The sequence below is a fragment of the Cladophialophora psammophila genome, assembly GCF_000585535.1.
Source record: "Cladophialophora psammophila CBS 110553 chromosome Unknown aczJe-supercont1.4, whole genome shotgun sequence".
Taxonomy (NCBI): Eukaryota; Fungi; Ascomycota; class Eurotiomycetes; order Chaetothyriales; family Herpotrichiellaceae; genus Cladophialophora; species Cladophialophora psammophila.
This window is the reverse complement of record NW_006912925.1, coordinates 995,550-1,020,133: the sequence shown is the minus strand read 5'-3', so window position 1 is coordinate 1,020,133 and position 24,584 is coordinate 995,550. Positions and strand designations below refer to the sequence as shown.

At 52.4% G+C, this 24,584-nt stretch overlaps 10 protein-coding genes across 10 annotated transcripts; 5 read left to right on the top strand and 5 right to left on the bottom strand.

Moving 5' to 3' along the window:
* Window positions 1–124: 124 nt before the first annotated feature.
* Window positions 125–1,480, top strand: A1O5_03295 (uncharacterized protein; the record flags this gene model as incomplete). Its single annotated transcript, XM_007743907.1, has 1 exon — window positions 125–1,480. One exon carries the CDS (start codon window positions 125–127, stop codon window positions 1,478–1,480), a length of 1,356 nt encoding a protein of 451 aa, XP_007742097.1.
* A 277-nt stretch (window positions 1,481–1,757) lies between these two features.
* Window positions 1,758–3,038, bottom strand: A1O5_03294 (uncharacterized protein; the record flags this gene model as incomplete). Its single annotated transcript, XM_007743906.1, has 1 exon — window positions 1,758–3,038. One exon carries the CDS (start codon window positions 3,036–3,038, stop codon window positions 1,758–1,760), a length of 1,281 nt encoding a protein of 426 aa, XP_007742096.1.
* A 491-nt stretch (window positions 3,039–3,529) lies between these two features.
* A1O5_03293 (uncharacterized protein) lies at window positions 3,530–7,980 on the top strand (the record flags this gene model as incomplete). Its single annotated transcript, XM_007743905.1, has 2 exons — window positions 3,530–3,612; window positions 3,666–7,980. 2 exons carry the CDS (start codon window positions 3,530–3,532, stop codon window positions 7,978–7,980), a joined length of 4,398 nt encoding a protein of 1,465 aa, XP_007742095.1.
* Window positions 7,981–8,614: 634 nt separating this feature from the next.
* Window positions 8,615–10,848, bottom strand: A1O5_03292 (uncharacterized protein; the record flags this gene model as incomplete). The annotated part of the gene is made up of 6 exons (XM_007743904.1): window positions 8,615–9,153; window positions 9,291–9,488; window positions 9,621–9,820; window positions 9,878–10,024; window positions 10,079–10,222; window positions 10,283–10,848. 6 exons carry the CDS (start codon window positions 10,846–10,848, stop codon window positions 8,615–8,617), a joined length of 1,794 nt encoding a protein of 597 aa, XP_007742094.1.
* A 1,943-nt stretch (window positions 10,849–12,791) lies between these two features.
* Window positions 12,792–13,590, top strand: A1O5_03291 (uncharacterized protein; the record flags this gene model as incomplete). Its single annotated transcript, XM_007743903.1, has 3 exons — window positions 12,792–12,859; window positions 12,913–13,099; window positions 13,159–13,590. The coding sequence occupies 3 exons, from the start codon at window positions 12,792–12,794 to the stop codon at window positions 13,588–13,590; spliced, it is 687 nt and encodes a 228-aa protein (XP_007742093.1).
* A 461-nt stretch (window positions 13,591–14,051) lies between these two features.
* Window positions 14,052–15,716, top strand: A1O5_03290 (uncharacterized protein; the record flags this gene model as incomplete). The annotated part of the gene is made up of 1 exon (XM_007743902.1): window positions 14,052–15,716. The coding sequence occupies one exon, from the start codon at window positions 14,052–14,054 to the stop codon at window positions 15,714–15,716; it is 1,665 nt and encodes a 554-aa protein (XP_007742092.1).
* A 658-nt stretch (window positions 15,717–16,374) lies between these two features.
* A1O5_03289 (uncharacterized protein) lies at window positions 16,375–17,961 on the bottom strand (the record flags this gene model as incomplete). The annotated part of the gene is made up of 4 exons (XM_007743901.1): window positions 16,375–17,030; window positions 17,091–17,513; window positions 17,616–17,693; window positions 17,754–17,961. The coding sequence occupies 4 exons, from the start codon at window positions 17,959–17,961 to the stop codon at window positions 16,375–16,377; spliced, it is 1,365 nt and encodes a 454-aa protein (XP_007742091.1).
* A 1,346-nt stretch (window positions 17,962–19,307) lies between these two features.
* A1O5_03288 (uncharacterized protein) lies at window positions 19,308–20,257 on the bottom strand (the record flags this gene model as incomplete). The annotated part of the gene is made up of 2 exons (XM_007743900.1): window positions 19,308–19,842; window positions 19,902–20,257. 2 exons carry the CDS (start codon window positions 20,255–20,257, stop codon window positions 19,308–19,310), a joined length of 891 nt encoding a protein of 296 aa, XP_007742090.1.
* Window positions 20,258–20,892: 635 nt separating this feature from the next.
* On the top strand, window positions 20,893–22,602 carry A1O5_03287 (cystathionine beta-synthase; the record flags this gene model as incomplete). The annotated part of the gene is made up of 2 exons (XM_007743899.1): window positions 20,893–21,155; window positions 21,225–22,602. The coding sequence occupies 2 exons, from the start codon at window positions 20,893–20,895 to the stop codon at window positions 22,600–22,602; spliced, it is 1,641 nt and encodes a 546-aa protein (XP_007742089.1).
* Window positions 22,603–23,796: 1,194 nt separating this feature from the next.
* A1O5_03286 (uncharacterized protein) lies at window positions 23,797–24,514 on the bottom strand (the record flags this gene model as incomplete). Its single annotated transcript, XM_007743898.1, has 3 exons — window positions 23,797–24,144; window positions 24,219–24,318; window positions 24,375–24,514. The coding sequence occupies 3 exons, from the start codon at window positions 24,512–24,514 to the stop codon at window positions 23,797–23,799; spliced, it is 588 nt and encodes a 195-aa protein (XP_007742088.1).
* Window positions 24,515–24,584: the final 70 nt, after the last annotated feature.

The window sequence follows — 24,584 nt, the reverse complement described above, 5'->3', positions numbered from 1 at the left end:
CTGCTCCCCTCAACATCTCATATCAACTCACTTCTCCATCAACCTGGCTCGTCAAACAAACGACTCCATCCTAGGTCGCCTCTGCCATTCCCTCCCTTTCACGCGTCTTGATCGCAGTCTCGACATGTCTAGCACATCCACACTGGCCCAAGTCATGCGGCGTGCCGCAAAGGCACTACCACCAATCAACTCGACCAGTTTCGGCGAATCTTTCGACTGGCTAGGCCAATCGAAGGTGGTCCTCCTGGGCGACGGTAGCCATGGCACATCAGAATTCTATGCTGCTCGCGCAGAAATCACTAAGCGACTCATCAAGGAGCATGGATTCAAGTGTGTGGCGCTCGAGGCGGATTGGCCTGACGCAGAGGCAATTGATGCTTACGTGCGACGGTGGCCAGGCCAGCATCCTGATCCGGTGCAGGCAGCCAGGGATAAGGAAGCCCCTTTTCAACGGTTCCCAACGTGGATGTGGAGAAATCGCGAAATGCAGGATTTGGTTCATTGGATGAGGGACTATAACGAAGGTTTACCTGCGAAAGACAAGGCTGGCGTGTATGGATTGGATTTATACTCGATGGGATCGAGCATGAGTGCTGTCATTCGGTACCTACAGAACATCGATCCGGAAATGGCTAAAGAGGCCAAAGAACGATATGCTGGACTGCAACGTTGGGTAAACAGGGAACACCAATACGGACGCAAGATGCTCCAGAGCAAATACATGGAGAACTTGAAGTCTTGTGAGGAAGATGTCATCAAAATGCTCCTGGGATTGCTGCGCAAAAGGTTGGATTACTCGGCCAAAACCAACGACGGCGAAAGGTTCCACAGTGCGGAGCAGAATGCTGCGTTGGTCGTGGATGCAGAGGAGTACTATCGCAAGATGTACTACAGCGATGTGGTCAGCTGGAATCTGAGGGATATGCATATGTTCGACTCGTTGAAGCGCTTGCTTGAGTTCCGGAAATCCAAGGCCGTAGTATGGGCTCACAATAGCCATCTCGGAGACGCGCGATTTACCGACATGGGTACGCAGCGGGAAGAACTCAATCTTGGCCAACTCTGCCGCGAAAATCTGTCCGACGTGGTCCTCGTGGGCTGTGGGACACATGACGGCACAGTAGCTGCCGCACACGAGTGGGATGGTGATATGCAAGTTATGAAGGTCAACCCGTCGCGGGACGACAGCTGGGAGTATGTGGCCCACAGCACCAACATACCGAGATTTCTGCTTGATATGCGCAAAGAACACTGCGACGAAGATACTCGCAGAGCCCTCTCTGCTAATCGGCTTGAACGATTCATCGGTGTGATCTACCGACCAAAGACTGAGTTATGGAGCCATTACAGCGGGTCCAGGTTGTCCAAGCAGTTTGACGCATACGTTTTTTTCGATAGGACGCAGGCGGTCGGGGCCTTGGAAACAACACAGCCTGAGACACCCTTGTTGGAGGCGGAAACTTATCCGTTTGGTTTGTGATTGTTGATAACAAGGGCAAAAAAAGGCCGTGCGAGGTGTCTTTCCCGCGGAATTTGATGTTTTTATTTGTGAAGGATGGGCTCGTGGTTTGAATAGGCAATAGGCACAGTCATAGTTTCCGACGTGATCAAGGCAGATGAGTAATTTTGACGGATTTTCCCAAACCTGGGCCGACTGTACTCCGTGGCCTTAGAAGGCTTAAACACTAAATTGGTGTGGACGTGAAAGTCGTAGCTTTCGTATGGTCAACCCCATTTAGAAGTCAGCGTGGTCCGAATCACCCTGTCCTGCCCCAAACTGAATCAGGGTGCTCGCGATCCTGTAACCGACTGAGTGGCTCAATCAGACCAAGCAACCCTGGATGTAGTCTCCTCCAGTCAATGGCCAACATTCTCTTTGCGCGGGCCTCAAGAACGGGTACCATGGCCTTTCTCATGGCCTCACTGGCAGGATTGACGCCGTTCTGTAAGGCATGTTTCGCATAGTTGATGAAAGTTGGAGAGGCGCATCTGACACAATACTCGTAGATGTCGTCGGCAGAGAGTGTATTGAATCCGCCTTCACGCATGATAAGGACTGTGTCAGCAAGGATTGAACGATAGTGGTCTCGGCACCGACGGTCAAAAAACCGAGCTGCCGGCTCTGTCCAAGCATAGGGGATCCAGGGGATGAGCTTGCATAGAGGTTCATCGACAACAACATAGTGCCATCTCAACAACCGCCTTCTGGAAAGAGTATGCAATTCCTTGCCCTGCTCGGTAATAGTCAAGTGGGAGTTGTCGGTCACCTTCTCCAACTTGTCGTTTCGATTGTGAGCAAAGCATTCGTAGCGATGGCACAAAGCCTTGAGTTGTCTACTTCGGTCTGACGGCCGTTCGCAGGTAGAAGGAACCCTTGCGGCAATTATAGGAGTCCAGGAACGAAATAGCCAGAAAACCAAGGCAAAGCCTGGCAGACGAGCAAAATCCGATCCGTGGCGGAGTAGGAGCTGGAACTCACGACGCGAGATTTGCGGAATCGAAATGGATTTGCCCTGAACAGTGAGGCTGGAACCGCCGTAGATAGCAGCCAAAGCTGATGAGGCACCCGCTGGAGCGAGGCGCTTACGCAGCATAGTGCATTCCTCGACGTTTTCCCAAATCTGAGCTATGCCTTGTTTATAGAAATGTTTCAGGGCGGCCGCTCTCCGCCATCGATATCTGAGCCGCTGGAGCAAGGTGATGCGGCCATTCTTTTTGGGCTGAGGAGGGGGGACGAATGGCAGAGGAGGTGGTCGGAGGGACGACAAGTCGTGAGGAGCGCCAGATCCATTCGAGGTGAGAGACTTGATTCGGAGGACGTCGGGATAGATAGGCGTGTCAGTAAAGAAGGCAGGATACAGCTGTTCGAGCCAGGATTTGGGCGTAGAGTGACCCCGCGGTTGCCGCGTAGTAGAAATGGACGAAGTAGTGGAAGAGCTGAAGAAGCTGGAGGTTGAGACCGAAAGTGAGCGGCAGAAGACTCTGCGGAGGGATCGAGCACCGGTCGCGCTGTGGTTGAGAGAAGACAGGAGGCTCATTGACATGCAGAGGACGCTCTGCTAGGAGATTGTCGTGGGTGAAAGGGAGTAGGTATGGAGCAGGGGAGGTTGGATGAGGTTGTGTCCAGGTACGAGTACTCAGTACCCATTGCAATGTGAGGTGGATGTGAGGTGGATGGAGGTGGAGACACGACACAACACACGCGCAGCGCAGTTTCCCCATATTATTACCGACCTCGCCGAGTACTCGGTACAAGAACGCACACGCTGGCCTCCTTCACCACCGCCTTGTAGCCGAGTCATTCACCCAGTTGCTTCTTGCTCCTTGCCTTCCACCGCATGAAACTCTCTTGAGCTGGCTTGCCCACCACCGCTCCTATAGCCTTGAGCCATCTTATGTCTCTCAAGATGCACCACTGAGCAAGGCACTCTCATATTGACACTCCTTTCCACACAGCCTCGTCAGAATGCGGGCATCCAATGTACCTTGGAGATGGCTTCTTCTCCCTCTTTTGTCTTTGGATTCGCTCATGCTCCCTACACAAGCCTCTCCTTCCGTCAATGTCGCCCTACAGACCTCCTTCTCCGCCGGCCCTTACCTCGTCGAGTTGCTGTATATCCATCCTCCCTACCCCTCTTTCGCCAGAGGTGCTAACTTACAATCAGAGAAACGGCCGCCCTTGAGAACTCCTCCTCCTACTTTCCTCTTCTCGATCGCATTGCCGATGGTGCCTTTGCGGATTTGCAAACCGAACAAGAGCTGTATACTAGATTTCTCGACATCTTACAAAATGATGGCCACCTGTCCAGTCCCGAGTCTCTTTCCTCCTTCAAATTCGCCCTCGCCCTTCACGCTGCGGCCCCGAGGGTTGAAGCTCATTTCCAGTACTACAACACTTCCGTCCAACCGCATCTGATGGCCGCGCAAGATGCCGCCTGCCCAGTCTGGGTTTATTTGGACGGCCAGCAATTCTGCTCCCCTGCTCTGGACCGTGCTCAGCAGGCAGTCTCCATTCCAGACAATGCTGATGATCTCCCATTTGATCGGGTCCTCGGTGCCTCCTCTGATGGACCTCCATCCATCCTTTATGCAGACATCACGCATCCCTTGTTCGGTCAGTTCCACAGTGTCGTCAGTCAGACCGCTCGCCAGGGGAAATCCACCTACAGAGTCCGTTACAGACCTTCAGGGTTAGTCTCAAGCAGGCCCATCCACGTTGCAGGCTATGGTGTGGAGCTCGTTCTCAAGCGAACCGACTACATCGTTATTGACGACCGTGATGCCCAAAAGTTGGAAGATACCACGCCGGACCAACTGTCGCTGGACAACGTCCAGGATGGTGAACTCAACGATCTGAAGCCCCTGACCACCTCAGAAGTCGCCAATCTTGGCGTCAATGCTGCCAGCTTCATCGTCTCAAGCTCAAGCCCTCTAGATACTCTCATGCAAGTCACATCGGATTTTCCCAGGTATTCGTCGCTCCTCGCGGCGGCAAATGCCAGCAGAGAGTTCATTCTAGAACACAGAGCAAATCGAGAGCGGTTTCTACCCTCAGGATACAACGTCCTTTGGATCAACGGCGTCCAAATCGAGCCACGCCAGATCAATGCCTATTCGCTCCTCGACCATCTGCGAAGAGAAAGGCGCATTATCGCTGAGCTCAAGGATCTAGGACTGACATCGTCAGAAGCCATCAGCCTCCTTTCCAGTGAGATAATCGCCGAAGCACAAGCCCACGAAACACCTCAGCGGTTCGATTGGCGCGACGATCCTGAGACCGACAAGGTCTTGATGTGGCTGAACGATCTAGAGCAAGATAAGCGTTACGCCGGATGGCCGTCGTCCTTGCGGTCTCTGTTTCAAAGGACATATCCTGGACAGCTCCCCCAAGTAGCCCGTGATATTCATAACCTCGTCGTGCCAATAGACATGAGCAACATCAAGGATATTGAACTGGCTGCCACATCGTTACAGAGTCTGGTCAGGCGACAGGTTCCCATCAGAGTTGCTCTTATCCCCACCGGGGAAGGAGAGACCGCGGACGCTTATTCAAAGGTGGCGTATCATATTTTTGATACATATGGTTTGGCCGCTCTGATGAACTTCTTTGCCGATGTTGTAGCATCCAAAAAGTTGGAGGTAAGCCCGGAGAAAAGCTTCAATGCCGCAATAAAGGGTCGGGCCACCAGACAAGGAAACGAGCCACTATCGTTTCAAGATGTTCTAACCGCTGAAAGCCTGGATCTACGACTGCGGTCTCGAGACGAATACATCAAGCGCTTAGCGCTGGCAGGGCCAAATCCTCCTTTCCTTGTGAACGGGGTGGTCCTACCAAGGGCGGATAATTGGCTTGAGCTTTTGAGTGCGCGGTTGTACTCGGATCTCCAGTTGGTACAGCAAGCAGTATTTCAAGAAGCAATCTTGGAAGATACCTGGGTTCCCGAGTTCTTCCTCGTCCAGGCCGTCAAGCGGCGCAATGAGATGGTCTTCCCTGATGACCCCAAAGATGCCAAGATCGTCGATGTGGGCCACCTAGCCAGTGAGTTCGCTGATGGCTTTGCTCGCGTTCCTCGTGTGCCTGGGGCAGAGGCGACGTTGTTGAGCGACCGTGCTCATCTTCTTGTCGTCGTTAATCTTGAATCCGACCCCGGCCGGTCCTTGCTTTCGGAAGCGCTGTTGTTTCATCAGCGGAATCCTGAAGTAGAGCTCCTGATCGTTCACAATCCTGGTTCTGAATCGCAGACCTCCACATTTGCCCGCGGTCTATACGTGCTATTGCAAGAGGACGGGCGTGACTTAACTGTTGCACGGCTGGAGCAATTGCTCAGAGGCGATCTGAGTCCTTCAGCGGATGATTTGGCCGATCCATCAGCCGAGTTCTGGGGTTCTCAGGCAGATTTAGTCCGGACGTTATCGTTTTCGGAGGGTCAAAATGGACTATGGCTCAATGGTCGTCTCCTGGGTCCCCTCGAACAGCCTTTCACCTGTGTCGACTTTGAGTCCTTGCTGGAATTCGAACGGAGAGACAGGATAGCACCAGTTACAACTGCCATCACCGGACTTGCGCTGGAAGACCGATTCGCTGGTGCCCTCGATCTCGCAAAGGTTACCTCCCTTGTTGCTCGATCTTTGAAGTCTGACCTCCCGGAAGGTTTGAGGGAATCGGCACCCTTGATCAGGATGGAGCGATTCAGAATCTGGAACGGCACTCATACATGCATCAAGATGTCGAACTCGGATGACATCACTATTCAGATCGTGGCCGCAGTTGACCCGGCCTCTGAGCTTGTACAGCAGTGGGTGCCGATTTTGAAGAGTTTGTCGCAGCTTAGCGGAGTGAGCGTGCAGATCTTCTTAAACCCGAAAGACAGATTGACGGAGCTACCTGTCAAACGATTTTTCAGGCAAGTCATCAGTGCAGAGCCCAGTTTCGACACATATGGTTCGCTAGTGGTTCCAAATGCATCATTTAGCGGCATTCCCAAGGATACACTCTTCAATCTTGGAATGATCGTCCCTCCGTCATGGTTGGTGGCACCTAAGCAATCCATTCATGATTTAGACAACATCAGGCTTAACAACCTAGCCGAGGGTGAGAATATCGACGCCATCTACGAGCTTGAGCACATTCTCATCGAAGGTCATGCAAGGGACGTGACTAACGGTCCAGCACCTCGTGGTGTGCAGCTCCTGCTGGGTACTGAGGAAGAGCCACATTATACGGATACCATTATCATGGCCAATCTGGGATACTTTCAATTCAAAGCCAACCCTGGATACTGGCAAATATCATTAAAGCCGGGAAGGTCTTCAAAGATCTTCAACATTGACAGCGTTGGGCCCCATGGCTACTCTGCTCAACCGGGCGATGAGACAACATCGATCGCTTTGCTGTCATTTCAAGGGCTGACTTTATTCCCTCGACTCTCTCGAAAGCCTGGTATGGAGGATGAAGATGTACTACAATCCTCCGGCTTTGGAGGGGCCATGGACTACCTTAGCAAGGGAGCGTCTTTCGCATCTTCGGCGCTTTCCTCGTTGGGCTTCAAGAAAACCTCAACAAACGCCGACATTAATATCTTCTCAGTTGCTTCGGGTCACCTTTACGAAAGGATGTTGAATATCATGATGGTATCGGTAATGAAACACACCAAACATAGCGTGAAGTTCTGGTTCATTGAACAATTCCTATCACCATCATTTAAGAGCACCTTGCCTGTCCTTGCGAGGAACTACGGCTTTGACTATGAGATGGTCACATATAAATGGCCTCATTGGCTCCGAGGACAAAAAGAGAAACAGCGGGAAATTTGGGGCTACAAGATCTTGTTCTTGGACGTGCTTTTCCCGCTGGATTTGGACAAAGTCATCTTCGTGGATGCCGACCAAATCGTCCGCACCGACATGATGGAGTTAAACAAGGTGGACCTGAAAGGAGCTCCCTACGGGTTCACACCCATGTGCGACTCCCGCACAGATATGGAGGGCTTCCGCTTTTGGAAACAAGGATACTGGGAGACCTATCTTCGGGGTAAACCCTACCACATATCCGCTCTCTATGTCGTCGACCTCAAGAGATTCCGGCAACTTGCTGCAGGCGATCGTCTCAGACAACAGTACCAAGCGCTCTCCGCCGACCCTGCCAGTCTCTCAAATCTTGACCAGGATCTGCCAAATCACATGCAACACACTCTGCCCATCCACAGTCTACCTCAGGAATGGTTGTGGTGTGAGACATGGTGCGACGATGCAAGTCTTGCCAGGGCCAAGACGATTGATTTGTGTAATAATCCGCTCACCAAGGAGCCAAAGTTGGACAGGGCGAGGAGGCAGGTTCCCGAATGGACTCTTTACGATGAGGAGATTGCTGGAGTCATTCAGGCGGCGAAGGAGAAGCAGGAATCCATGGTCATACACGATGAGGATCTGGACAAGGCTGGCGGTGACGAGAGCCAGAAGAGGATTAGAGATGAGTTATGATGTTGTATCTATCTTGCTTCGAAATGGGGAAAAAAAGTTGTGGATACTAGACTTATAGAACTGTACAATACAATGAAAAGACATGGAAAGGCTATTTGTGAATCAATTTAATTGTAAAGAGATGATAAAGACTTGTCAGAACAGGCCGTCTCACATACAGCGAGGGTCTGCTGCTGGATTATGGGAACCCCTCACCCACGAGAATTCTCTCAAGGCAGCGAGTTCTAGTCCTAACAGAGAGCGAAACAGATCGTCGAAGCAAAGCGGGAGAAATCCCGTTGAGGTCCAAGTCGATTCGTCTTCTCTACACACTGTGCATGTATTTGAATGTGCATGTATTTCATATGCTGTGTGCTATATATATACCAGCTTCACTTTCACTTTCACTTTCACTGTCCTTTTTTTTTTTTTTTTGTTGACGGCCGTCTTTATCTTTGTCCCCGTCCCTTTCACCGGCCTCGGGATCCAAGTTCAAGTCCATTATGGGGATGCCGATGCCGATGCCGAAGAGGGAGGGGTCCTTCGGATGGGATGGGGGACGGGGTTGATGAATTTAATCATCCATGCCCACGCTCGCTCACCCGCCCTTTCTCGCGCCCTCCCTAAAAGTCGGCTGCGAGAACGGGAAGGTTACTTACTCCCTGATCCGCGCTGCGACTCGGTTGGTCATGTACTTCCCAATATTACCGATGAACAGGCACGCAATGATGGCGCAGCCGCCGAACGAAATGCTCGTCAGCCACACGTACTTGAGCGACTCGGCATATGCCCACCGGGACCCGATGGTGCCGGCCTCGATGATTTTGGCAGTGACGCCGGGGACGCTCGTGAGGTTGGTGGGCGCGGTCAAGTACGTCTCGACAAACTCGGTGGCAGATGAAAGTGGGAGCCCCGCAGCGACGGCGTATTGGCCGATATACTTGGGGAGGTTGGGCGTGAGTTTGTTGATGAATACATTATAGTAGATGGCGTATCCGATGCTCCCGCCCACGGCGCGGATTGTGAGCGAGAGCGCGACGCAAGTGGCGATCGATGTGTCTGGTGTGACTGTGATGGCAACGGTGGCTGCCGGGACAAGAACAGAGCCGACGCCGAAGCCGGTAACTGTTCCTAGCCCGATTGCGAGGCCCTCGCGATCGGGAGTGATGGCCGTCAAGGAACCCCCGAATGCCGCTAAATCGCTAATGTTATTTGAGGTAACGGCCGTACAAATAGATAGATGAAGTGGGGAGAATAAGAACAGCGTCATGTGATAAGGACGGAGAGCGTGGACAAACGACAGGTAACGAATTGGGGACCAGTCCACATACTCATCAGAATACACCCTCCTAGAAGGATCTCTCGGTTATGTCCTTTGAACCAAGACAACGCGGCGTTGGCAATCACGGCGCCGAACGTGGTGGATAACCCGGGAGCGAGACCTCGGAGACCAACATGGACCGGATCAGGATCAAAGACCGTGCTGTACACCAAAGGGAAGAAATTAAGCATGGCATAGAAATTCATGCCTGCAATAGAATAGCCATTATGTCAGTAAAACTAGTGTTTCCCTTTGGATCGTGAAATTGACCCAAGCCCAAGAGAAGTTTTCCTCGCAGGGTAGGATGAGGAAGGGTCAGACAGGAGGGGACTTTCCGTACCTGCGATAAATGCGATTCCATACGCCATACCCACGATTCTTTGTCCCGAAAACATCTCGTGAGGCACCATAGGGTCCTTGCAGAACTTCCATTCCCAAACCACGAAAGCGGCAATGAGGGCGATGCCAATGATCAGTTGGGCAATGACAAAAGCGCTCTTCCAGGGGTGGGAGTAGCCTCCGGCTTGGAGGGCGACCAATCTATGCCCTTCGGTTAGATATGAAAGGGTGGCAGTAGCAGACACAAAGGGAACTTACACAAGAGTCAACCCCATGATGGATAAGACTCCGCCAATGTAGTCGATCCTCTTCAGGATAGCTCTGGCTGCCATGCCCTTTGCTCTTGTCTGAGACTCTGGGAAGTACACGATGAGTAATATTATCCACCAGAAAGCATTCCAGATCCTTTATATGTCAGTACCGTGTCTCTCCGATGTTGCAAGAAGAGTAGAGACTTACAAGCAGATCCACATGCCCCATCGCCAGGTATGGTAAGTCGATAGGAGCTGCGCGTACATCAAATAAGGAGTGAATGGTAGCACAAAGAGTGTAACTAGGGCAAGATATGTTCCTCGCTGGTTAACAGGTACTAGCTCAGAAGTCCTATAAACATCTTTTGTTAGTAGAGCAGGCTCGATTGATGGTTACGATGTCCAGCCTTACCCAGCCAAAGCAGTCAATTCTCCAATTGCGGCGCCAGCGCCAGCAAATGACATGCCGACAATCCCTTGCCCAAATCTATGGGCAGTGCCCAGGATGACACACCCCATCATCAACGAGACCCCGCCACCGAGGGTTATGTTTCGCCGGCCTAGGAGATCTTGTAGATAGCCGCAGAAGGGGGCAACGGCAGAGAGAGCAAGGGCGTAGGACACCGACAACCAGGCGGATGCTTCTGCACCACCGATATCTGCTGCAATGAATGAAAGGGAGCCGCCCACGAAGTAAAGGGGGATCTGGGAGCCGACGTAGAGCCCGCTGAGAGCAACCGTGGCGACGAATGTTTTCAGTGTCCACACGGTCTTGGTTTGATACTCCGGTGTTGTTTCGCTGCTGGGTTCAGAGGAACTTCCGCTTGCTGCGATCAACTCCTCCTTGGTCTGCTTCTTCTCAGCATCAGTGTGAGCATGCTCACGATGCTCCATCATCTCCTTATCATGGCGGAGTTCAGCATCGTGCTGCTTCTCGTGCTCGAGTTTGTCAGTGTTCTCTGGTGGTACAACGCTCATGGTGGCTTTCTCGCTGAGTGCTCAAATTCTCCAAGGGCTGGATTCTCGGGATGGAAGAAGTAAGAGGTGCTGCGAAGAGAGGAGCTGCCTGTGAAAAACCTATCTGCATCAAATACCCAGCTGTTGAGGTACCACGGCTCCCCGCTTCCTGGGTCGAGGCCTTGCATTCAACCCTTTTGAGGATACCGGATACCTCGGTCACCACTGTGGGCCGACCAAGGGTGGAATCTGGGGTTGGAACACTGGGGTTAGTTTAGTCACAACATGGGGGAAGCAGGGTTGATCTGTAGGTCTTTCGATGAGGTGTAATCAGCTTTTCCTCGTTATTGGTAGTTTGGAATTCCTCATGGCCAGCATGTGCCAAACGAGTCAGTGATCCTGAGTAGTACCTGCGAATCGATCTCTGGGGAGCCCTGCAGGCGGCGAAATGGCGTCTCGAGTTAGCCTAGACTAACCTTATATAGACCACGGTACGCTGTGCGCAGTCTGAAGTCAATAGCTCCAGCATCTTGAGGGCGTGAATGACCCACCTAGTATGCAAATGTCGTATCACTTACGAAAAAGAGAAAGGGAACGAGGCGGGAGGCATCCGTCATTTCCCCAGGCTGGGGCCCTATTCGCCCCGCTTCCTGAAGAAACATGGGACCCCAGTTGCCTTCCCCCCGCAAACTCCCATCTCCTATCTCTCGAAAGACATTGGGGTGGGACGCTAGTTAGTGAGCGTTGATCATACCATGTTGAGAAAGGAATGTGTAATATAGCGCCTTTATGTTGAGTAGATAGATGGTCCATTCCTCGGTTAACTCTTTTGGGTGTGAGCCATCAAGCAGTGTTGTCAGCCGCAGTAATTCTGTCTCGGCTTACCCAACGAGCTGTTTTGCACACTTTAGAGAGGGAAAGCACCCGACAGCAAGGGATGGTAAAGGTAATGTTGGCAGGTACCTCGTAGTAGTACCAAATCTCTTCTCGTGAGCAGAATTGTTTGGGGGGTTACCTTCGCTCAAAGCTTTCACATCAATGCTGAGTGAGCTCGGCGAACGGCCTAGGTGGCCGAGGTCTGTAACGAAATCTGGTCTCAACGGAAAGTACTCGTCGACCAATAGAGGGGCATGGTGCAGCCACATAGATATTTGGCCGAATAGATGAACAAGAGCGTTGACACGTCAGTTGACAGTGAGTTTCCCAGGAAAGGTTTGGGAACACGGAATTCATTCCCTTTAGCAGTTGGCATGGTTAGTCCGAGCGCATCTCCTCCTGTCTCTTGTTGCCGCGGATCAAATGCCTTTCTGACACCTCGGTCGAGCCGAGGATATACGGCGTACTCTTCGTGGAAGTCGCTATGAATCAAACTGCACTCCGCGCAGGCCTCGGAAAGTCCAGCTTCACCGTATAAATGTTTGGGAGTGTCTTGGTGCAAGAAAGGGGTGAGAACCCTTGGCTGCTAGTTCTCGGCCTTTCATCAATCAGGACGAACAGGCAGCCTTGTGAAGAATGGATTGTTGTTCATCCGACGCCAAGCTACTTTGGTCGCGCTTTCCCGATCCGGAATCCTATGCTAGGCATTGGTGATGCTTTGCAGATGCAGTGACCGGCGGTGATGTACCTCGAGAACTCCGTCCACAAGGCTCAGTGAGTCCATGAGGCTACTAGAATCCAGGCAGCACCATTCCCTATTTCGTGGGTGGTTCAATGAAGAATCCTTCCCGCACTCTAAGATGGCGCTCACTCGAAGAAACGTGCTCGGTCCAGAAGTGAAGCGACGGAGACCGTTTGCGTGAAACTTGACGGCACAACAACAATCCGTGAGGAAGGCCACGGCCATGAGAACTCGGCTGCACAGTTTCCTGCGCAACTTGCACTATAAAGGCGAGGATTGCCCTCCTTGAATGTTGTGCGACCGGTCGGGAGCAGAACAATCATACTTTGCGTTTCCAAGCCACAAAATGGCGGCATCTTTTGATCTGTCCAAGCCTAACCGCACCATCCACGCCGGAGTGATTCTCATGAATGCGTAAGTGTCAAACTTGGATGCATTGTCCGGTTAGAGCTGAGACCAGGCAACAGAGAAACGGAGATTCTTGATGTGGCTCCAATTGACCTGTTGCATGCAGTGTCGAAGAAGTTCATGCGGACTCTGGAGCAATTTGTTCCAAAGGAGATGGCGGCCCAAGCCCTTGATATTGAATTCCATTGGGTCAATGAGACAGGCAACACTGCCAGATTGACAGGTGGTGTCTCGCTTCAGCCCACCGTGAGTTTGGGCCTCATTCGTCTTGACTCTTCTGAATCATTTCCCTCATCTTTCGACAGGACAAGTTTTCGACGTGCCCGCTCCTTGATATAGTACTCATGGGAGCCCATTTGGAAGGGTATACTCCAAACGAGGCGGAGCTCGACTTCGTACGCAAGAGTTATGAGAACTGTTCAGCGTTCATCACCATCTGCGCAGGATTCCAAACTGCATTCCAGGCCGGGTTGTTCAAGAACAAAACTGTGACGGCGCCGCGATTCATGTTGGAGCAGCTCCGAACAACCGGTTCTGAGACGAACTGGGTCGAAAAGCGGTGGCATCGAGATGGCAAGTTGTGGACGAGTGGCGCTTTGCTTAACGGACTAGAACTCATGCGTGCTTTTGGTACAGAATATTGGGGTGGTGAGGGCACGCTGATGCAATTCGCTCTCGACAGTGGACACTATCCGCAAAGAGACGTCCAATATGAAGACGCTACGTCGAAGCTTTGAACCTGGGTGACTGTTGTGCTGTTTGCATGTGAGGCACTTAGTTCTCCCGGATGCTGGATAGCTCACGCAACTCAAGGTCGTGTACCCAGTAGCTCAAGCAATCAAGATAGCTTCGGAGAAATCCATCTATATGATCCACCGTATTCCTGTACGGCAGAGTATTCAGTCTGCAAGCACGGTGGATATTCAACCAGGAACTCCGTCAGGCTCCGTCTGAGCCGATAACTGTGCATTGACACCTTTCAATCCTCTCCACAGAATGATAGCCTTAGCTCCGTCGCTTACGCAGCGGCATGTTGTTGCTGAAATCTCCGCCCTGGTCAAACCTCTCTACACAGTTCCCCGTCCCTGTACCATCGGGTCTACCTATAAGAGTGCGTGGACGAAACTATGTCTAAAGATCTAGAAGGCAAGTAGTGCTGCTCGGTTCTGACGAGCTGCTTTCGGGAAGCCGGTCAGCCATGGGAAACAACCCGGGTGAAGAAGACGTCTCGGAATGTCTCCTCAGCCAGCACAAGGCGGCAGTGTCGCTGGTATCCGACCGAATCGCCAGCTTCCATGCTCGCCAAATCCCCTTTCGAGTCTTCCATGGCAACACGAACTCAACTCGCCTTAGCGACCGCACACGGGACGCTACTGTCGACATCTCTGCTCTCAGCAATGTCATCGCCGTCTCGCCTTCGAAGCGGACATGTCTGGTGGAGCCTAATGTCCCTATGGATCGTCTTGTCGCCGCCACTCTGCAACACGGGCTGGTACCTCCTGTCGTCCCAGAGTTCCCGGGCATCACAGTTGGAGGTGGCTTTGCTGGGACAGCAGGCGAGAGTAGCAGCTTCAAGTACGGCTTCTTTGACAAGAGCGTGACTTGGTTCGAGGTGGTTCTCGCGGACGGAACAATCGTGAATGCCTCAGAGACTGAGAGGGCAGATTTGTTTCACGGCATGGCGGGAACATTCGGCACGTTAGGAGTCATTACCCTCTTCAAGATGCGCTTGATTCCCGCAAAGGAGTTTGTCGAACTGTCATATATCCGGGTTCGAGGCATTGAACACGCGCAAAAAGTGATCAGGGAGGTCAAAGGACAGGGACAGGCGCACTTCTTGGATGGGATAATGTTCGCTGTTGATAAGGGCGTGATATTGGCAGGCAGATTCGCTGAACGAGACGAGAAGAACAAGAACCTACCCCTCGTGACATTTACCAAGCCTTGGGACCAGTGGTTCTATCTCCACGCCGAAGAAAGAATGAACGGTTCTGATATTACGACTCCGACACTTCCATCTGCGTCACCATTGTCTCCTCCGCGCGACTTAATCCCCTTGACCGACTACCTCTTCCGGTACGACCGCGGCGCCTTCTGGACGGGCCGTTTCGCATATACATACTTCTGCGTTCCCTTTACGCGACCGATCCGTTGGTTGACAGACTATTTCATGCACACGCGCATAATGTACCACGCGCTACACCGCTCCGGCCTATATCAGCGCTTCATAATCCAAGACATGGCCCTACCGAATATAAACATTGCAGAGTTCTCTCGCTGGTTGGACAAAGAATTGCCGCACATTTATCCGCGATGGCTGTGTCCCTTAAAAGACGGCGAGAGCGTGAGCATGAATCCGCATCTCCGCAATCCGGCTCTCTCGACTGTGGAATCAAGTTCAGTCTCGACATCAACGACGGCCTCGGACCCCACTGCCAAGGGCAGTGATGATGATAATGATGATGATTTCGACAACGCGCTTCTGAATATCGGCGTTTGGGGCGAAACGCCGCCCAACACCCTACACGTCACCATCAACCGCCTCATCGAAGCCAAATTGAAATCCCTGGGTGGGATGAAATGGCTGTACGCCCAAGCATTCTACACGGAAGATGAATTCTGGTCCATCTACGACAAGAAATGGTACGACGGCTTGAGAAAGAAATATCAGGCCGACGGATATATACCCAGCGTGTACGAAAAGATCAGAACAAAGGATATCTTTGAGGTTGACGGCGATGGGCGAGTGGTCCGGGATGCGCGCTTGCCCGTTGAAACGGGCGTGTGGAGCATTTGGCCTATCGCGGGGCTTTACGGTGTCTTGAGCGCGTTGAAGGGTGGCGACTATCTGCGCAAGCGGTGAGAAAGGGATGTGGAAATGCGATCATATAGACAATATATGGAGTACTGGTCCGAAATAAGTACCGACGGAATGCAAACTCGGAGAGGTAGATCGATCGGCCATATAGTTCCGAGACTGGTCCCCATAGTTCATAGATATTGTGTTCAATTGACTTGCACTAAGTTTCATTCGATCTACATGAAACGTGAACCTAACAATTGCCATTGTCACTTTTCTTTTCCGCCCTCCGCCAAAGATACCACGATTGAATCGCGTTGGAAGGGGCGGTGAGGTACTGAATCCGCGAGTGCCAACCCTTCCATGCTATGTAACGAGCGTGAGCGGTCAGTGGGGGGGCGTAAGTGCAAGATTGCTTAAGAGTACAGGCCACGCACGAGATCTGGGCTCCGAATCGAGTTCCAGCAACAATCAAGCCTCTTCTGAGCGGAAATGAGAGGCGGAAAAATTAAATAAACCCTCTTTAAAATAAGATTGCATATAACAGGCTGTCCTTGCTTTCCTCTCGGGGCAGAAACAGGACCAAGCGATAATTGTGCAGCAGGATCTCCTGGGCTTTCACGGGTATAAATGCCTACATGGGCGAGGGATGGGACGGCTGTATTGCTGACTGAATTGGTAGCTGGCTCAGAGGTTTGGCGTTTCCTTCTGGGGAGGTAGATCACGGGTATCTGTGCATCGTCCCTGTCGCGGACATTTCGAACGGACCAGATGCCAGAGCAGGGGGAGGCTGCTGCTGCTGCGGCTGCACCTCGTTCTCTGGCGGGGGACTCATGCGCGACTGGCGCTGCAGGAAGGCTTCAATGCCACTTGCCGCCGGCGGTCCGGCCACGGAGTTCGGGCTGCTTGCTCGCATGGACGTGTTCTCTGTGACGATGCCGCTCCCTGCTTGGGGATACTGCGTGTCGTGCACTTGATACGGGCCAGGTGCCGGGACTGGTTGCATCGCAGCACCGAAAATATCGTTGGATGATGTCGGTGGCCACTGAGGGGACGGTTGAGGTTGGCCAGGGCTCGCCATCATGTTCTGCGGCATCTGCTGAGGCGGCGGATAGCCCTGTGGGTAAGGGTACATACCGCCGTTCGGGATTGCGTTGCCGAAAGCATCTGTTGAGGGCGCCGTGGCCACCGACATATGTTTTTGTGTGGGAGACATGTAGCCGTAGTTGTTGGGTGGTATATACGCCGGTGGGTTGTTCATCGGCCCCATGGCGGGAGTAGAGGGGGCTGGTTGACTATCGCCTTCTCCTTTCGACCTAGACCTGCGACCACAGAAGAATAGCAGCGCAGCAGCTCCGACGACGACGGCTGCTCCTCCTGATATTAAGTAAGTACGAGCACCCACGGATCGCGAGAGCTTGAGATTGATTGACTCACCAACTGCGATTCCTGCGATAGCTCCTGTGGACAAGGTTGAATGGCCTGATCCACTTGCTGCGGGGGTCTCGGTGGCTGAGGAAGTCGTTGATGTCGGCGTCGGAGTCACGGTCGAAGTAGTAGATGTCGTTGTGTAAGCCATAGTAGTCGTAGAGGTAGGTGCAGAAGGATCCTCATCGGGCCAACCCTGTCCAGGTAACAGCATATCGGTGGAGTCTGCGGCATATTGTTTTTGGGTTTGTAAAGACTGGCTAGCATTGGGATTGATCACTCCGACCATCTGGTAGTTGATACATGAGCCTTGGGCACCGCAATAATAGAAAATAGGATTGGTGTCGTTGATGAGGAGAGTCCATTTGGGCGGGTCGCTGAGAATGGCGTCGACGGGGTAGAAGCCAGAGAAGAATCCCACTTTATCCGTGCCTTTTCAATCGAATCGTAGTTAGCTCACCGGCCGATTGAATTTGCAAGCTCATGAGAGCAAAGAGCAGCAGCATCTGGCGGTTTTGATGGCGTATTCCCTACCTGTCAACTCGTAAGGTACGCACGGATACAGGTATTCCGCACGGATCACCGAGTGATTTAAAGGATAAAAATCGAATTCTTAACCGTAACATTAGCAATCATATACACACCGTGAAATCAGCTTGCTCAAGGACATACCAACATAGTTCCCAGGCGAAACTTGAACCACATCTGGGACGAAAGTATTCCCACCGTTCCCGACAGCCACCGTTACCGTGATTGGTTGCGAACTTGTGCTGGTGGGAGAGGTACCTTCAGAACTGGTGAAATCTGTAACAGTAGTGGTTGTGTCCTGGGCCAATATCGCAGACAGCAGAGCTGAGAGGGCGAGGAATGGGAGCCTCATGATTGTTAAACAGGTTGAGAGAGAGACAGAGAGAGAGACGAAAAAAACCAGTGAAGTTGCGATAGGAACTCGAGGAGCACAAGGTGTGTACAAAAGTCAAATCAAACACTACCGGGTTTCTGACTCTTGCGAGGTTGAGAGGCACCTACCAAGCAAGGCAATGCACCTTGGGTGCCAACCCAGGGCAGCATAGTGGGCGCTGCAACAGCGAAGAGACGCCATGTCTTCGTATCGATGAAAACAAAGCGATCGTGTGGTCAATGCCAATGCGGCTGCGGTCAAAAGCCAAGGGTTGCTGGTGCCATCCTCAGGGTTTCCGTTTCGACGGGAGCAGTTAGCGAGAGGCGATAGGCACGGCTTGTTCTCGTATTGTGATCTCAACTTCCACCGGTTGGTCTTACCGTGACTCAGGCCTGAGAGCTGGAGCAGACTGGAATAGCCTGGAGCCCCGAGTGTATAGAGAGAAAACACGATTCGGCAAGCAACAAGTGAGTAACCTTGATGAGGGTGTTGTCGAATTGGACCTGACAAAAGCCTCACTGGCCCTTGCATGGGTGTCACTGGGAGCGGTAGGGCTGGACAAACACGGAGACAAAACCTTGATACATACCTTGCAAAAAAGAGGCCGCCTTATGACACAGCCATATGTGTCCAATCGCCTGGAGCGAGAATGGGGCCGAACGAGAAACATCGCTAAGCGAACAGAAGCCAGCATGACCAGCAAAGCCGCCAAAAGTGCAGAAGAAGAATCCAAGAGATCTGGGCAAAAAGGCTAGGTGAAACGCCGTGCATGAAACGATTCGATAGTCTGGTACCTGTAGATCTGTGGAAGGTGTCTTTCTTCTGAAGCCAAGGAGAGCTGAAAAGGAGACTTGAAAGTTAAATGGCAAAGGCTGGGAAACCATCCCGCTTTGACTCTGACCAGGCCAGGCGGCAATCCGAAGCAGGACCCGAAGAAATTTCTCCCTTAAATTGCTTCGACATCAGCCGCCAAGGCCACTTCTAAAGGGGCCAAAAATACCTGGACGGCGATTGTCCTGCCTTACCAATGGCACCGAGCCTCCTGTCCGAGACTGTACGAGTCCCAAGTCTCAAAGCTGACGTTTTGCCATATATATACATGCGCACTTTGATCCCGAATTGGGAGGGTGCCTCGGGTATGAAATCCCAGAAGCACATCTCGACCCTTGGTATGGAGAGCGAAAAGTGTGTTTGAGATCATCCTGCCCAAGATATGATGAACAAGCACTCAGTGTCCACCGCTGGGATGCGAACTGCACCGACAAGGATTGCCACTTCTCTTGGGCGACTTTTTTCGCTCTGCATCAATGGCATTTCACGGATCTTTACTGAAACGGCCATCCTCCAATGGTGATCCTGAACAGCGCCTGGTCCGCCTCGATCTCTGCTTTGCGGGCAATCAACTCCTCGACATCCCAATTGGACCACAGAAATCTTCCCGACTTGAGGAAGTCAGCTTCCGAACTCGCAAGCCAAACCATGAAATTCGCGGGGAGTTCTGGTTCGTCCAATAAGTCGCCAGCTGGAAGCTGGTCAAGATTTCCCATGACTTTCTCGGTCATTTTGGTTGGGATGACACCGGGATGGACCGTAAATACTCGGAGTCTTGGGTTCTCGTCCGCCAGACACTCATCGAGCTTCGCCATGGCTAATTTTGAAGCAAGATACGAAGAGGTTTTGGGAAAGTGCGAGGCCCTCAAATGGCAAGCTGCAGCATTCGTGCCGATGTACGTCGCATTCGGACGGCACTTGGGTAAAAAGTGCTTTGCAAAGTGAGCGGCGAACTTGACATTGATCTCGAATGCTTTCCACCAGTCGTCTTCATCTGCTCCCGCGAGGGTAGTCAAGTCCGGCAAGTACCTATCAGAAAATTGTCAAATGCGGTTCATGTCAAAGCTGTTACCACAATGCTACTGTACCCTGCACAATTTGCGAAGACATCCCAAGCCCCCAACTCGACTCTGATGTGGTGTGCAGCAGTACCAACGCTCTCTGTTCTGGAGATGTCCGCAACGAATACCAGCACTGTTGCATCAGGAAATGCTTGATTAACTGTTGCCTTTGTTTTCTGGAGAGTGTCTTCGGTTCTTCCGACTAAGGCGATTCTCTGGGCTCCTGCTTTTGCAAACGCGAAGGCGACAGCAGTGCCAATGCTTCCTTCGCCTGCGCCCGTCACTATCACAGTCTTGTCCTTTGCTGACAACTCAGGCCTTGAAGGGTCAATGGCCGGGTATGTATTCTTGCGATATATCTTGGTGAAGCAAGGATATGCCATGTTTTGAAGCGACCGGCGAGCTCGAGAATTATAAATGACCAAGCCCAAATACTGGAAATACTTCTCTTGTATATGTTGTTATGAAGCTAGAGGGTGAGCTAGCGAAGCCTTCCAACCTCGCAGAAGAATCAAGACGGCCACTCTGCCTGGGTCAAGCGTCTACTCGAAGCTCAATGCGTACCTCAGTGGTACCAAAACTGGCCACTTTGAAGATGGTATTCCCTCGTGCCCCTGATTGGATGAGTAGGCGAAAGTCGTGCTTCATTACCTGTCAATCTCACAGCCAGATGTTGATAATGGCAGACTTGACGGTGCTTGTACGAGTGCGAGAGCTTGTGAGTGGTGGCGTCCTATTGAGGACGGAGGGGAGGGAGCAAGGAGCAGCAAGGAGCAGCAACGAGGGATAGTGAGGAGTTCAGTCAGAAAGACTCCGCAGTAATACTCCACCGTACTAGTAACTCATACAACCACCCCGCATCGGTCTCGCGGTTATCGCCGGTTAGTGACTACTCCTGCAAATTCACCACCAATGCAACACATCACCTCATTTCTTGAAAAAGTCTCCTGCAATTCGTGTACATGTCCTCAACCGAAGTCTAGGGTTTCCCAAGTTTTAGTCATCTCACTGTATAGCCATGGCCTCAGTCAACGGTGACAGGCTCCACGCCCAAGGCACGCACCAGTCCTCGCTGGAACTCATCGGCCAAACGCCCCTCGTCCGTCTGAACAAGATCCCCCAGTCTCTCGGTGTCGAAGCCACCGTGTACGGCAAATGCGAATTCTTCAATGCTGGAGGCAGTGTCAAAGACAGGATAGCGCTGCGCATGATTGAAGAGGCTGAGAAGTCAGGAAGAATAAAGCCTGGTGACACTCTGATCGAGCCTACCAGCGGCAATACGTAAGAACAACGGTACAGGGCAAACGTGGAGAATGAGATTTAGCTGATATAGAAACCGTCGGATTTTAGTGGCATCGGCCTCGCCCTCGTCGCTGCTCTGAAAGGCTACAGAACCATCATTACCCTCCCCGAGAAGATGTCCGCAGAGAAAGTCGCCGTGCTGAAGGCACTCAACGCAACTATAATCCGCACACCCACACAAGCCGCCTTCGACAGCCCCGAGTCACACATTGGAGTTGCTAAGCGCTTGGAGAAGGAGATCCCCAATGCCCATATATTGGATCAATATGGAAACCCTGATAACCCGCTCGCACATGAACTAGGAACTGCAGAGGAGATATGGCAGCAAACACAAGGCAAAGTGACATGTGTCATTGCCGGCGCCGGCACCGGTGGCACAATCACAGGCCTTGCCCGTGGTCTACACAAACACAACAAATCAATCAAAATCATCGCGGCAGATCCTCAGGGATCGATCCTCGCCCTCCCTTCATCCCTCAACGAGGAATTCGCAAATCAACCTTACAAAGTTGAGGGCATCGGGTATGACTTCGTACCGGATGTGCTTGACCAAAGTGTCGTGGACAAATGGTACAAGACAGACGACGTAGAGTCATTCCACTACGCCCGTCGCCTCATTTCGGAAGAGGGGTTGTTGGTCGGAGGAAGTTCCGGCTCCGCTATTGCCGCGACGATCAAGGCTGCGAGAGACCTCAAGCTCGGAACAGACGACGTGATCGTGGCAATCCTCCCGGACAGCATCCGCTCATACCTGAGTAAATTCGTCGACGACGACTGGCTCGCCGCGAACAACCTTCTGCCTCCAACACCACCCCCTGAACCCTCCTCACCACAACTCTCGAGAACCCAGAGCATTAAACAAGACGACCCATTCCGCGGTGCTCGCGTGCGCCATCTGCGATTAAAACCCGTTCAGACGGTCGCATCGGACAGTCCCTGTTCTAGTGCCATCGAAGTTATGCGCGACAAGGGCTTCGACCAACTCCCCGTATTGGCACCCAAGGGTTCAAAGAAATTAGTCGGCCTCGTCACACTGGGCAATTTACTGTCACGGATCAGTCACGGGCGGGCCACGGGACAGAGCCCGGTGAGCGATGTCATGTTCGATTTCACCAAGATCAGCGAGGTCACCATTGACCACACGGATTTGACAGAGTTGATGACCACGTCGGTGGACGAGGACTCGGAGCCGCAGAAGCCCTCAAGTGACATGAGTGCAAAGCCCAAGAGCAAGAGTAAAAGAAGACACTTTGTGGAGATCACGATGGACACCTCTCTCAACGCATTGAACAAATTCTTCGAGTGGCAGAGTGCAGCTATCGTCACGGAGCGCGAACCAAGTGACAAGAGCGGCACCTTGAAGCCGGTGGCAGTGGTCACCAAAGTAGATCTGCTTACTTGGATGTTGAGCGAACACAAACCGTAACGCTTGCAGGGAATAGAGGGGAAAGTGTACACCGGGCATTTGGAACATATTCAACAGCGTCATTGCTCAAAACATCAGGGTGGATTGTATTACGAGGGTGCAATCTTTGGGGGGAATTCAACAACAGAAGCACACCCCATGGCGGCAAGCGAATTGCATAAGCCGGAGTTGAAGTACTAGAGCAGATCCCAGAAATTATTGAGGAGCGATTAAGATCCATGCATTTAAACAATAAATCTGCATCCGCGAGGACAAGTTACATCTGGCGACATTAGTTCACTTACCTCTCCGACTGTCATGCAGTGCCTTCTACGTGAATCATCATTGGGACTGGGACAGTCCCGCTCAGCGGTACCAATAACATGAACAAGGGGTTATACATCGGATGTGGGAACGAGACAAGGGAAACGAGCCACGACATCGTAACTCAGGACGAGTCAAGAAGCGTGTGCAGGGGAATGAGCGCGTACAATGCCGACAACGTTGTGGTGCTGAACGCGGAACAACGGGTTCGTAGGAGATGGATCGTGCGTTTGAGGCGGAGGGTCAGGGCGCGGGGATTGAGCTGGGAATGCGACGTGGCGAAATTGCGAGAAGGGAAATTACGACGGCGGTGGCGGGGACGAGGAAACGCGAGACCGAGTACGCGGCGCATCGGCGCGGACGGGGGAATAAGGCTGACGACTAGGGCTGCTGTAACGGTTCGAATGGGAATAGGAAAAGTGAGGACGGCGGCACATGCTGTCTAGATAGGTATCGTCCGATTGTCCGTATCGACGTCCGATCGAATACTGCGTACGCTACCGAAGATAACGGTTGACGACCGAGAAGCCGGCTGTTGTACAGGATTGAGCCTGCACCGTTCGCTCGAAGTCGATCTAATCCCATGTCAAGTCAATTTTAACCACCGCTCGCTGCTATGCCTGAGACTCTCAGGTCATGCAAGGACTGCAAATAAATCATCACAGCAACAATGTCAAGGATGAAAAGTCTGAAGGAAACCTAGCACATTCTTGCCCTTTGCAAACACAGCAACTTGCAGTCGTGCCCGGTTGCAGGAAACCTGCTTGCTTGCTCGTTCTTTTGCAGCAACAGCACGCTGGGATTGCAGATCATGCTGTTCCTCATTCCGCGGTATCGAGCTCGTCGTGAGCGGGGGGAGGCGAGTCCAGGGCTGATACGGGTGTCAGCATTTCAAATCCGGACTGCATGGGCATCGATTTCCATCATACCTTTCCGATCGTCACCGTTCGCGGCGGTATCGCGGTCATCGTCGCGGCGGTCTCGATCGTCCTTCATGTCCCGGTCTCGGTCTCGATCACGATCACGGTCGGCAGGGCTGCGGGAGCGGCGACGGTCATCGTATTCTCGGTCTCGATCTCTTTCTCGATCGCGGTCACGATCACGGCGATCGTCTTTGCGGGGAGAATAGTCGCGTCGCCGAGGAGAAGGAGAACGAGCTGATCGGCGTGGAGGAGACCGTTCGCGACGGCCGCGACCAGCTTCGTATCGCCAGGTAGCAGATGGGGGTGTACGAGCCCACTGTTAATATGGTAGTCAGAAAACATGTTCTGGCGACGTGTTGAGCTTCAATGGGGGAACTTTTCACTCCGTACCTCGATCTTCAGGACATCATCACGGCCAATTCGCTTGTTATGCATCTCGTGGTAGGCATCGTCAGCATCGCGGCGGCTCTCGTATTCGACAAAAGCAAAGCTGGTCAGGCGTCAGTCTCTGCGGACAGCAATAGAGGTGGGTGATGCATGACTTACAGACGGCTTGATGCAGTTCTGGGAGCAGGAATGTCGCACCTGACCAGACGACCATAGTGCTCGAACTCATAGGCAAGGTCACGGGCACGGGTGCCATGACCAAAGCCTGTGACATAGAGGGTAGTACCAGATCGAGACATGATTAAGAATGGAATGGCAAGGCGTAAGGGGCCAGGTGGCAAGCGGATATGTCGTGGTCGCTGTCGTTTT